This window comes from Podarcis melisellensis, assembly GCF_964234715.1.
Source record: "Podarcis melisellensis genome assembly, chromosome: Z".
NCBI lineage: Eukaryota > Metazoa > Chordata > Lepidosauria > Squamata > Lacertidae > Podarcis > Podarcis melisellensis.
Window position 1 is genome coordinate 9,127,218 of NC_138547.1, and position 13,665 is coordinate 9,140,882.

Here is a 13,665-nt window from a genome sequence, read left to right on the forward strand (position 1 = left end):
GACCTCAAGAAGTTTCGCTGGCTACAAAGGAATGCTTCTTATTACCATATTTTTTGCTCTATAAGACTCACTTTTTCCCTCCTAAAAAGTAAGGGGAAATGTGTGTGTGTTATGGAGCGCATGCAGGCTGCGCAGCTATCCCAGAAGCCAGAACAGTGAGAGGGATCGCTGCTTTTGCTGTGCAGTGATCCCACTTGCTGTTCTGGCTTCTGGGATTCAGAATATTTTTTTTCTTGTTTTCCTCCTCCAAAAACTGGGTGCGTCTTATAGTTTGTTGCGTCTTATAGAGCGAGAAATATGGCAAGTCTACTTTCAAGCAGGGAGGTGGCACGTTTGCAGCAGGGAAGGCCCCAGTGGGTAAATGGGTGGGTAAAATGTTGTGTGGGTAAAATGTTGATGATGCCATAGGGAGCTGACCCCATTTTCTTTTTCACTGTGCACAGTGTCAGTATTAGCAGTTCCCCTCACTGTTAACACTGATGTGGCTCCCTCTTTAGATGGGCTTCAGGTCAATCCTCCACCACCCAGTAAAATACAATAAAATTTCCTGACTGACCTAGCAAGGCAAGCTGTAATAATAAATAATAAATAAATAATAAATAAATTTTTATTTATACCCTGGGCTCAGGGCAGCTAACACCAGTAAAATTACAATAAAAACATAATGGGGGGGGGGAACCAATTTAAAATACAGGTTAAAATACAATTTAAAATGCATCCCCATTTTAATAGTAGTCCATAGATCAAAACCATAAGAGGAGGGAAACATAAGGGTCAGACTGAGTCCAAACCAAAGGCCAGGCGGAACAGCTCTGTCTTGCAGGCCCTGCGGAAAAATGTCAAGCCCCGCAGGGCCCTAGTCTCTTGTGACAGAGTGTTCCACCAAGTCAGGGCCAGTACTGAAAAGGCCCTGGCCCTAGTTGAGACTAGTGTGTGCATCTTAGCCACGGTGTATATGTTCTGCTTTCACTGTCAGAGGCAGTATGCCTCTAACTGCCAGTTGTTGGGAATCGGAAGTGGGGAGAGTGCTGTTGAACTCAGGTTACACTTGCAGGCTTCCCACTAGGGCACCTGCCTGGCCACTGCGAAAACAGCATGGTGGACTTGATGGGCATTTGGCCAGATCCAGCAGAGCTCATCTCATGACCCCATCTTACTTTATTTCAGTCTCACACCCTCATCTTCAAAAGAGGGCTACCGGCAACCCACCTTGCAGCCTGGCTGATCTAAGGACAAACCCAACCCAACCAAGACTAAAAATTACATTGCAATAAAAAATACAAAAAAAAACTACACATCCCAAACAGAAACAACTCAAACACTGCCATATAAATTATAAAGCACTTGCGGTAGTGGCTATTACTCTGAGCTGGAAACAGAGCCAGAGCTATCAACAAACCAAAGGTACATTTTATGAATGGTGAATATAAAATGAATGGCTCTTTTTCCTGAATGCCGGGAAACTGTAGAGTTGTTGTGCAGAGATAAACTGAGGTTTGCTAATTATAAGCAGTTCTCATTGAGCAACAGCAATCAGGAAGGCTGTCCTAAGCTGCCCATTTCCAAGGACCACTTAAGATATAAACTGACATTTGCTCCAATAGCCCAACCATTCCATATGCACCCCTCCACCTGCTTTTGATCTGAATGGAGCTAGACAGTCCCTTATATACAAATATATGGACACAACAATGGAAAGAAAGGGCAGAACTAATTGGGCTGTACAGCAGGGTTGGGTGATCTTATTCAGCCTGTGGGCCTTGTTCTGTTATGGGAAGCCTACTAGGAGCCACGTAGTTGTATTGGGTGGAGCTAGAAGCAAAAGGGGGGTGGAGTAACAAATGTTAATTTACCTCTTTCTCCAGACAGGCAAGAGGTATTATCAGTGTCCAAGGCCATGTTCTAGCTAGACAGAAACACTCAAGGAGGTGGTAAAGTAAGGGTGGTGAGAGGCATGTCCTGGGGAGAAGGAGGGTGGATGTCATGGACTGGTTGGAAACAGGGGAATGGTGGGAGGAACCAGTTGAAGAACCCCCAAGGGAAGAAGGCTCAGAGCTAAGGGAGTGGTAGTGGGGAAAGATGAATGGTCAGAGGGAGAAGAAGGAGAAGACTTGGAGGAGGTATCAGAAGCTTAAGAGGTAACAGGGCTTAGTGAGGTGGGAGAGTCTGTGGCAGAGAGTCCAGAATCAGAAGCAGGAGGATGGGATGAGGGGGACCAAGAGGCAGAGATGAATCAGACTGGTGTCTTCCCCCTCCTGTGGTGACAAGCCACCCAGAACCTTTGTCACCCAGAACCAGAAGAGACATGGAAAGGGTGGAGGAGATGTTGGCTTCACGCAAGTGTGGTGTCATGGATGGGCTGGATGCAGCGGAGTGGAAGGAGGCAGCAGCTGGTGAACCCCCAAGGGAACCCAGGGAATTGGTGGTGGGACGGCAATGTGTGGTCAGAGGGAGAAGAGGAGCAGACTGGGAGGTGTCAGAAGCTGAAGAAGCAACAAGGTTTAGTGAGCAGAAAGAGGATGAGGCAGAGAGCGGTCCAGACTCATAGGCAGGGAGGAGAGGGACCAGGAAACAGAGATGAGGCAGGCTGCTGAAGAATCCAGGGAGTCTCCCCCTCCTGCTGTGACCATCTCCCCTCCCCCCTGGTCTCCCAGAACTCGTAGAGAAATGAAGAGGGTGGAAGAACAAGAGACAACATGACAGAGTCTTAGGCTGCTGGGGAAGGAACCGGGGCAGTGGTCCTTAGAGAGTGGGAGGTGTGGACCTTCAGTTCTCACAACTGCCTCATTGGGGCAAGATCAACTGGGAAGAGTTGCTGTGAGTTGTGTGGAGCAAACAAAAGGCTGACTGCTCTCAACAAGGGAGGAGAAAAAACTGGAGATATGGCGACCCACTTCCCAGAAATCTCTGCTCCTGCCTCATCATGTGACAAGAGATATTACCCAACCCAGCGGCTGCATGACACCAGAAATAAATTAAGATTTCCACGATAGTCAGGAGGCAGCTGGAAAACCAGCAAGGGGTGGAAAGCCCTGTCTCCCAGGCAAGAAGGTGAGGGTGCTGGACTCAATGGCTCCATCCAAGGACAGCCTCAGCAAGCTACCGCAGTGGAAAGAGGCACCCCCCCCCCACAAAAAAGATCCTGATTTATGTTGCAGGAGAAAATCATCTGTTTGGAAAGAATGAAAGACACTAATTTCTGCTTTGCTTGAACGGTGAAAGGCAAGGGGTAGGCAATATTTTAAGTCATGTTTTTTTCTTGGGATCTGTGTTATCTACCCTCCCCTAAAGCAATGGAATGTAAAGTCTTCAGGAAGAGTGGACTTTAAAGATACATCTTTGCGATGGATTTATTTTATAACTAAGGACTCTGCCTAAAAGGTGACAGACAGTAACAACCTTGAGGGACTTTTGTGGGATTTTGACCACCCCTGGAACTTCGTATTGTGAAATAAAAATAGTAAAGGTAAAAAAGATATGTAACAACTGGATGGACTGTCTGTTACACACTCTGAAGAGAGTAAACTGGGGAGTTGGAGGTAATGGAACTGAGCATCGGCAGGATGGACTGCAGGGAGATTTATTAGTTTAGGGGGGAGAATGGAGAGGAGATATAGATTTTGTTGAGATTACATCACCCTACCCCCCTTTGAAGCGTGAAGCTGGAAATAAGAACAGTGAAAGGGACAGGATGGACCACAGCGTGGAACATATTGATGGCTTCTGAGACTTTCAGACAGAGAAGAAGAGATATGGATTATGTTTATTTATTAATAGGGAGAAGGGATGAAAGCTGGAAAAGTTGTTTTATTGGGAGCAACAAAGGAGGGAGGAAAATAGAGGGGACATCAATGGGGGAGCTGAAGTCAACTTTTAAATTTGTATTCATTTGGGCTTGGTGGGTCAGATTGAGTTCTGAATTAGTGCACATCATCTAATTCACTGATAAATGTGACTTTGTTCATTTTATGATGTGGTTTGTTGGTTTCCTTTATAAGCTGCACTTCAGGGGATTTTTAAGGGAAAGGACCCACAGCATAGATGGGGAGGGTTGCTCTTATTTATTTTCCCGCCTCCCAACACAAAACAGCCAGAGACCCTTGATTCCTTACCTGCCTTAAAGATCCACTCCAAATAGCCATTGAGTTCTCTTTCAATCTGCTGCTGTCTCCGGAGCTTCAGGAAGGCCCTCCTGTTCTCAACTCTCTCTCGTTCTTTGGCAAACTCACTGCAGGGAAGGAAATGGACAAAACAATACAACTCTTGCCCATCTTTGAGTTTCCCAGCAGATTTCCAGGGAACTATTCCAACAGCTAGGCTCTGGATGGGGAGAGGCTATCAGCAGCACATCAGCCAAGGGCTTAAAAGCTTGCATTAGATGCCCATATATTACTGGGCAAAGTTCAAGGTTCTTGCATAAATTTATAAAGTCCACAATGACTTGAGTCTAGGATACTTCAAGGACTGCTTGATATCCCTGCCCAAACACAGAGGATGCATGGAAAGCCTCCATCACTGCCCCGCCCCCTGGGCTCAGACACATGGCTGGCATGTACCAGCTGCCATGCACTTAGTCTCATGGGTCTAACTCTGTGCAAACGGAGCCAGCATGGTTCTATGGTTCTCTCAAAGGCGGTATGCCTCTGATTGCCAATTGTGGGAATTGCAAGTGGGGAGGGCGCTGTTGCACTCAGGTTCTGCTTAAGAGTTTCCCAGAGGCAGCTGGCTGGCCACTGCAAGAACAAGATGTTGGAGTAGATAGGCCTTTGGCCTGATTCAGCAGGGTCTACTTATATTTTTAGCTGGAGGCTGCAATGCAGAAGAGGCAGAAGGATCCCTGCTCACATATTTCCCACGTTGCATCCAGTGTGGCCAGATCCCACTCACAGGGCACTGCAATTGCTACACCACACATTCTGGAGGAAACTGCTTTCCAAATACCCACCCTAAAATCATTAGCCCCTATTTTGCAGAGGCCAGTTGACAACTACTCTCAACTGTCATTCTTGCGGCTCCTGTCCTAAGCCTATGATCCAAACACATATACATGCATCCATTGTATGTGTGCAGGTAGGAGGGGTGTTAATCATGGTCTTCCTTGTTCCTGTCAAAACTGTCACTTCCATTTAGCCTGGAGGGTTTGCACCGAAGCAGCTCCAAAGTGTTCCAAGCGACCCCACGGCACTCTGTTAATGGCAACCAGCACTTCCTGGCCCCGTGTTTACCTTTCTCCCACCTCCCCTTTCCTTTAACCCCTGGCCCTCGGCTCAGGGTACAAGGCAGCATTGCCTCTTGAGCATTAAACACCCAACTTGGCATTCAGCAAGCATTTCTTTCTCTCATTCTCACTCTCTTAAAATGAATGCCCTCCCTTCTGGTTCAGTGCTTCAGATGGTGGCTCCATCACTCAGCTTTGATTTTCCGTTGAGAAGAGGAAAGGGATCTGACAGCTAGGAAGGAGCAAATGCCTGCATACTGAGTTTGCCTGGTTAAGAGGGAGATGTCTTTCTTGTGCCAGTGACCTGCATTACCTGCTATAAATCAGGTGATGGGGACAGGACTGTGGCAGGTAGACAGGGAAAGGTCAATAGATGCATCTACACCTCTCCAAAGGAATGGATGGACCCACTAAAATCACATTATAAGTATTTATTATTACATTTCTATCCAAACTTTCCTCTAAAGAGCTCAAGGGGGTGCATGCAACTCTACTTCCTCCCCATTTTATCCTCACAACAACCTTGTGAGGTAGGTTAGGCCGAGAGTAATTGGCCCAAGGTCACCTAGTGATCTTCATACTGGGAGGAGGGGTGGATTTGAACCCAAGCCTCCCAGGTCCTAGTCCAGCATTCTAACCAGTATGCCAGATTCATTCATTTATAACCTTTTAGGACTTGCTGATCAGAAGGTTGGCGGTTCGAATCCCCACGACGGGGTGAGCTCCCGTTGCTCAGTCCCAGCTCCTGCCCACCCAGCAGTTCGAAAGCATGTCAAAGTGCAAGTAGATAAATAGGTACCACTCCAGTGGGAAGGTAAACGGCGTTTCCTTGTGCTGCTCTGGCTTGCCAGAAGTGGCTTAGTCATGCTGGCCACATGACCTGGAAGCTGTACGCCGGCTCCCTCGGCCAATAAAGCGAGATGAGCGCCACAACCCCAGAGTTGTCCACAACTGGACCTAATGGTTAGGGGTCCCTTTACCTTTACCTTTTACATATATCTCAAAGCAATATACAAACTTACCATAAAAATGGCTTAAACTGGTTTTCAAAAACAGTACTGTTTTCAGAGTGGGTGGGAGTAATTCAGTCCTGTCCCATTTCCAGGAAAGTTTGTTAATGGAAATGCAGAAACACATGTTTAAAAGCACTTAAGATGTGTTTCAAGAGTGGAACCCTGCCTCTGTTACCCCCCCCAAAAAAATTGTTTCCCCTAAGGTTGGATGGTCATCTGTCAGAGATCCTTTAGCTGTGATTCCTGCACAGAATGGGGCTGGACTAGATGACATTTGGGGTTCCTTCCAACTCTACAGTTCTATGATTCTATGACTCATTAGGAAATAAATTGAAAATAAAACTGCCGCTATCATAATGCCATTATACAAATCTATGGTGCAACCACATTTGGAATACTGTGTAGAGTTCTGGTCACCTCGCATCAAAAAGGATATTGTGCAGCTGGGAAAGGTTCAGAAAAGGGCAGCATCAAGGGGACAGTGTGGCTGCACTATGAGGTTTACAGAAAAGGTGATTAAGATGTAACATGATACAAGCAGTGATTTTATTTTTCCAGGGGATACTCAAGAGTGCACAGTACCAGCATCTCTTTTTGTTGCTGTTAAAAAGTGTGTCACTTACTGTAATAACTTCATGGTGAGAAACAGCACCTATTTTTCTGGGGTGGAGGGAGCACTGGATACAATGTACAAACTTATGCATGACATGGAGAAATTGCACAGCGAAAAAGTTTTTTTCCCCTCTCATTAACGCTAGAACTTGTGGACACCCGATGAAGTTGAAAGTTGGAAGATTCGGGAGAGATCAAAGATTGTCCTTCTTCACACAGAGCATAGTTAACCTACGAAATCCACTCCCACGGGAAGCAGTGATGGCCACAAACTGGGGCGGCTTTAAAAGAGGGTTAAACAAATGCATGTAGGAGAGGGCTATCATTAAAAGCCAGGATCCCTCTGTGAAACATGGCTGGTGGTAACTGGGGCCAGGGCTTTTTTTGTGGTGGCTGCATCCTGCAAAATGCCTGGCCAAGGGAGGTGTCTCTAAGGCCCGTCACTACATTGTTAGGTGGCTTAAAAAAAAAAAAACTTTGAGCCACCCGGGAAGAATGGCAGATGAAAGTGATGGACTATATGGAACTGGCGGAGATGACTGGCAGAATCCGAGACCAAGGTGAAGTGTTGGTGGAAGAAGATTGGAAAAAAATTAAAATTTATTTACAGAAACATTGTAAGATCCAGGAATGTTAGAAGGATGTTGGAATGAAGTAATGTGGTTTTAGCAGAAACGATATAAAAGATTAGGTAAAAATTGATTTTTTAATTGGTGAAATGAGAATGTAAAATTATAGTACATTAAGATAAATTATAGGGACACAGGTGGCGCTGTGGGTTAAAGCCTCAGCGCCTAGGACTTGCCGATCTAAAGGTCGGCGGTTCGAATCCCTGCTGCGGGGTGCGCTCCCGCTGCTCGGTCCCAGCACCTGCCAACCTAGCAGTTCGAAAGCACCTCCGGGTGCAAGTAGATAAATAGGGACCGCTTACCAGCGGGAAGGTAAACGGCGTTTCCGTGTGCGGCTCTGGCTCTCCAGAGCAGCGATGTCACACTGGCCATGTGACCCGGAAGTGTCTCCGGACAGCGCTGGCCCCTGGCCTCTTAAGTGAGATGGGCGCACAACCCCAGAGTCTGTCAAGACTGGCCCGTACGGGCAGGGGTACCTTTACCTTTTACCTAAGATAAATTATTAGGATAAAACTAAGCTGAAAAGGATTTGCTGAAATATTTAATTGAACTAGAATACAAAAAAGGGAGGTGTGAGGAGGTCAGGGAAACAAGTAAATGAAAAACAAGACATGGAAAAAAGGAAATGTTTTTAATTGTTTTTATTTTTCTGTATTTTGTATTTCCTGCTCATTTTTTGTTTTTGTTTTTTTGTTTTTTTGTTTTGTTTTTTCATTTTTGTAACTTTTTTTGAAACTTTAATAAATATTATTAAAAAAAAATACTTTGGCTGACTTTCTTTTTTCCACTGATTTCTGAGGCAGGTGGTTATTTTCTTTAATGTCCATTTTCAGATCTTCCAACTGGGGCTAGAGAGGTGGACCGCAATATATTTTAATACAGTCATACCTCTTGTTAGGTTTGCTTCAGGTTAAATATTTTCAGGTTGTGTCCTGCGGCGACCCAGAAGTACCGGAAAGGGTAACTTCCGGGTTTCGCTGCTCGTGCATGTGCAGAAACTCAAAATGATGTCATACGTATGCACAGAAGCAGCAAATCGTGACCCGTGCACACGCAGACATGGGTTGCGTTCTGCTCATGTTGCGAACGGGGCTCCAGAACGGATCCCGTTCGCAACCAGAGGTACCACTGTATTGTGTGACATTTGGATTTGTTAGATGCCTTGGGTTCCTTTTGAAAATTTAAACTTTTAATAAGCAGCAAGCTTCGGAGCTCAAGGGAAGCACAGGCCAAAACAAATCCATTTCAGCTTGGCCTAGACTCTGGAGGGACTTGGGCCCAATATAAAATGGATTCTGGAAGGCAGGCTTGTAGAGTGTGGCGTCCAAATGTCCCTCATTTTCAGAGTAGGCCACATCATTCCTGAGCATGCCCATAGATTCCAAGCCAGAAAGTGTTGCCAAGTAAATACTTTGCGGCCTATTGCCAAGCAAATATTCCAAAGGGCAAATAGTGGGGAACAGAGAAGTAGACCCAGACAGAAAGGCAGGTCGTCAGGCAGCTAGACAGGCCCCAGGTTTGATCCAATGGGTCAAACTTGAAGTATGTTTTGTGGGAGAAAACAGAAGACTAAGTCGTCATGACCTGCCCTCTAACAGCAAACTCAGGCAGTGAGTGGCCAAGTTGGGCCACTGTGAGAGAGGTACCACCACACACAGAATAACATAAGAAAGTGCCTTATTCTGAACTAGACCATTGGGTCCTTCTGATTCAGTAGTCGTACCTCATTTTGCAGCTGAGATCTGTTCCAGAGCCCTAGCCGCTAGCCGAAAAGGACACAGGGCAAAGTGCTGCGTCTGCGCACACACGCAAAGCGGTTTGTGCTTCTGTGCATGCGTGAAGCACAATGTAGCACTTCTGCACATGTGGCAAACCTGGAAGTAACCCGTTCCGGTACTTCCAGGTTTGCCGCGGACGTTTGCCGGAATGGGCGCTAGACAAGGCAGACGTTCATGGAGGCATTACTGTATTGTCAACACTGACTGCAGTGACTCTCCAGTGATTCAGGCAGGGGGCGATTCCAGTCCTATGTGGAGATGCCAGGGACAGAAACTGGGGGCTTCTGCATGCAGAGCAGATGCTCTGCTGCTGAGCTGCAACCATTCCCTAAATGCCAGGGAGGCAGAAGCACAATTTTAAAATAATCACTATAGGGGATGAAAGCTTGAAAGGAAACCTTATAAAATAACCCTCCAATAAAAAAACATAAGAAGGAGAAAATGTTGTGAAATGTTGAGTATCAGTTGGAAAAGAAAAATGGGAAAGCGTGGCTGTATGGAATGGAGTATCCAAGAAGAGGGAATGGGTGACTAGAACCCTGTCAGGTGTTGGGGAGAGTGCTATATTTTGTAACAGAACTCACTTGTGGGTCTTTCCGTGGTGGCTGCTGCCCACTGGACTGGTAGGGCAAGGAGCCCAGATTAGGCAACACCAGAGCCAGTGACAGACAGAGGCAACAAATTCCAGTTTTGTCCTCCATCCTCCTCCCTGATGAGTTCCAAAGGGGCAATGCTGAGACTAAAGAGGAAGAAGCTGACAGGCAGAGTTACACTCTGGACTGGTTGTAAATGAGAAGGCAGACAGGTGGAGAGTGGCTGAAGGCACCCAGGGACTGATAGAGAAGTGCCCCTTTTGCCCTAATGGAGCAGCCTCCGCTGGCATCTTTCCTTGCCAAACTGTTACTTGACCTGTGAATTGGCCCCAAAGGGAGAAGAGTACAAGGTGTCCCTGCCAGTAGCACAAATCCAGCAAGACTCATTTGCCAGATCTCGCACACACACACCACACACACACACACACACCCGCCCCTTGCTCATTCAGAACTGGCAAATGAAGCAGGTGTTGAGCTGAAATAAATTCTCCAGGTGGGGACATTAAAGCAGGCCAAAAGAGATGGATGAGTTTTGCAAAATGCTAAATTTGGAACCTATTGTTGCTGCCTGTAGAACGGTGTCCAAGGAGAGAGACATAGTTCTACTCTGCTGATATATGTTAATGGCACAACATCTCCCAATGGCACAGAGACAAGCATGGCAGGGCGAAAGGGGGGGTGAAATAAGGCAGGGGCACTAGATAAAAAAAAGGGCTTAGAGCCCCAAATGGGGGTGCAGAGCCGGTGGTGGAGGAAATTCCCAACCCCCCTAACATTCCTCAGATGAAATAGGGGCATTTCTCACTCTCCCCACAACTGACCCTCCTCAGCCTACCATGTTTGCGTGTGTTCTATCTGAAGAAGGGTGATTGTCACCACTACTACACCAACGGGACACAGCACACACACACAGGCGCTTCATCGTCCTGAGAAACCCCTTAATCCCAGTTTTGTTTTGTTTTATTCTTTGGGAGATTTACAAAAAGAAAAACACAGAGCAATAAATAAATTCTAGAAAGGGGCAAGATTAAACATGGATGCACAAAGCATTTTTAAAATATAAAAACAACCAAGACTTCTTTGTGCTCCACTCCACTTCCCCTTTCTTCCTGACCAAGGCTGCCCTGCCCTCTGCCAGTCCGTCAGAGCCAGTATGTCATGTTTCCGAGCACAATTCAAAGTGTTGGGGCTGACCTTTAAAGCCCTAAACGGCCTTGGTCCAGTATACCTGAAGGAGCGTCTCCACTTCCACCTCCATCGTTCTGCCCGGACACTGAGGTCCAGCTCCGAGGGCCTTCTGGCTGTTCCCTCACTGCGAGAAGCCAAGTTACGGGGAACCAGGCAGAGGGTCTTCTTGGTAGTGGCGCCCTCCCTGTGGAACGCCCTCCCACCAGATGTCAAAGAGAACAACAACTACCAGACTTTTAGAAGACATCTGAAGGCAGCCCTGTTCAGGGAAGCTTTTAGTGTTTGATGTATTAGAGTATTTTAATATATATTTTTGGAAGCCGCCCAGAGTGGCTGGGGAAGCCCAGCCAGATTGGCGGGGTATTAAATAATAATAATAATAATAATAATAATAATAATAATAATAATAATAATAATATTTAGGAAGTCCTGGTTGCATTGTGCACAGGGTTACACTTGCCTATGAAATGATATTTAACAGTAAATGGTTGCCGTAATTAGTGATTTAAATGGCCATGTAACAAGTGTGGAGGGGGGAGAGTGAGGAACTGGCAGGACATGTGAAGACATGAGCCCTTTCATGAGCTCAGGCAAGGGCAGCAAATGGAATATGTCCACTTCCAGTTGAGGCACCCCTGGCAGGAAAGAACAGCAAGATCCACTCCTCCTCCTATTCCTCCTGGTTTGGAAAGGAGCACTGTGGGCAGCAATGTACCTTGGTAGCCCACTGCCAGGCTTAATCAGGCTCAGGGTTCCCCTGGCCTAGATGGCGCCAGATCCAGGACAGAGGAAAACCCTCAGCAGGCTTCGGCGGGTGCTTGCTCTCTTTCTACCTGGCCCTGCATTTCTTGTGCTAAGAGCACCAGTATCCTGTGAGTGGGGTGGGCTTTGAGAGAGGGCACCCCACCCAGAGTCAGCCACGATCCTGGTCAGTAGGAGCAGGGGACGCTCCTGCCTAGCCTCTGCCCTCCCACCTCCTCCTGAGATGCTTGTGGGGACAGAGGAAGCATTTGTTGTTTGGGCTCATTGTTGCTAGCAGCCTTTCCTGACCCATGATTGCTGACCTTTGCCAACTCACTAGCTTTGATTGAAAGGTGGCAGGGACAGGGACAGGGGAGGGGCAGAGCAGTGGCACTTCCAGTTTCCTAGCAGGCACAGACTTGTATTTTGAAAGTCCTCCCGCCAGGTCAAAAGGGTTCCTGCAACATCCAAAAGGGGTCTAGTGTCACCTCCTCTCCCTGTCAATCTCCAATGGTGACTTTTTGCGCGCACACCTCTGGAATCCTTGGCAGGGTCCAGTTTCACCAATCTCCAACTATGCCTCCGAATAAAGCATGTATTGGCAGCACAGGCTGGTGCTCATTGGGACTAATAGGGTGGAAGGCAGTGGAGGCCAATAGTACGTAGAGTCAGAGCCAATGGCAGGCAGAGCCTTTTATTTCCATCCTCCTCCTTACTGCCCTGCAAAGGAGGAGGGACCTGACATTCTATGCACACACCTTTGAACTGGTCATAAGGAAGAAGTTAGGCTTGTGGAGCCAGACTGAGGGCAGGCTGGGCTTGGTAGGTGATGTGCCACATATGCCCTAATGGACCAGCCTACATTTTAAATCAGAGGTATTCAGTGGTACCTCAGGTTAAGAACTTAATTCGTTCCAGAGGTCTGTTCTTAACCTGAAACTGTTCTTAATCTGAGGTACCACTTTAGCTAATGGGGCCTCCCGCTGCTGCCGCCACACGATTTCTGTTCTCATCCTGAAGCAAAGTTCTTAACCTGAGGTACTATTCTGGGTTAGCGGAGTCTGTAACCTGAAGCATCTGTAACCCGATGTAGCACTCTATTTTATTTCAGCAAGCCTACCCAAAGATAATCTTTTAGTCACCCATATTCTTTTAAAAAGTTTTTCTGATCTCATTTAACAAAATGTATACATCACTTACCAAAACAAAAGACTGTTAAGCCCATGCAAGAAATCGAGTGCTATACATTCCACCCCCCCATACATGCACCCTTCCAATCATTCCAAATCAATCAGCATTCCTCTGTCCCACCTAGAAAGCATGGGTCCAAGAAGTGTTTATTATTATTATTATTATTATTATTATTATTATTATTTATACCCCACCCACTCTGAGCGGCTTACAGCATATATAGAACAAAGTAAAATATTAAGCATTCAAAACTTCCCAATACAGAGTTGCCTTCAGATGTCTTCTAAAAGTTATGGAGTTCTTTATTTCCTTGACATCTGAAAGGAGGGTGCTCCACAAGGAGAGCACCACTACCAAGAAGGCTTTCTGCCTGGTGTTTTGCTTGACCCACTGTTTTCCTTGGGAAAACCCACTATTTACCACTGAATTGGAGCAAACCTCAATCTGCAGAAAACCCGATTGACATTTGCTCTGATTCGGAAGTAAAGAGAGGGTTTCCCTAGGAAAGTGGTGGGACAAGTAGAAATGTAGATGAGCCCTGACACATCTCCCCATCCCTAAGAGCCAGCTGTTTCAATAGGAAGAGAGAAGCATTGGGGGAAATGGAGACTATAGTCAGACAACCTGAGCTAGGAATGTGTGTACCTGTCCATTTCTGTTTCCCTCAATTTCTCATTTTTCCAGGCTCAGCTGCAGTGCTGC

At 46.6% G+C, this 13,665-nt stretch overlaps 2 protein-coding genes across 14 annotated transcripts in view; one reads left to right on the forward strand and one right to left on the reverse strand.

Annotated features, from left to right (window-relative positions):
* Positions 1–13,665, forward strand: part of SLC31A2 (solute carrier family 31 member 2) — a 766,698-nt gene that overhangs the window by 443,451 nt on the left and 309,582 nt on the right. The gene's annotated exons all lie outside the window — the stretch shown is intronic.
* CACNA1B (calcium voltage-gated channel subunit alpha1 B) overlaps positions 1–13,665 on the reverse strand; it is a 331,532-nt gene that overhangs the window by 162,933 nt on the left and 154,934 nt on the right. For all 13 annotated transcript variants that reach the window (XM_081896241.1, XM_081896248.1, XM_081896247.1 and 10 more), the window contains exon 8: positions 4,113–4,228. In XM_081896241.1, the coding sequence (XP_081752367.1) occupies positions 4,113–4,228 (116 nt within the window). The remainder of the gene's footprint in view (positions 1–4,112; positions 4,229–13,665) is intronic.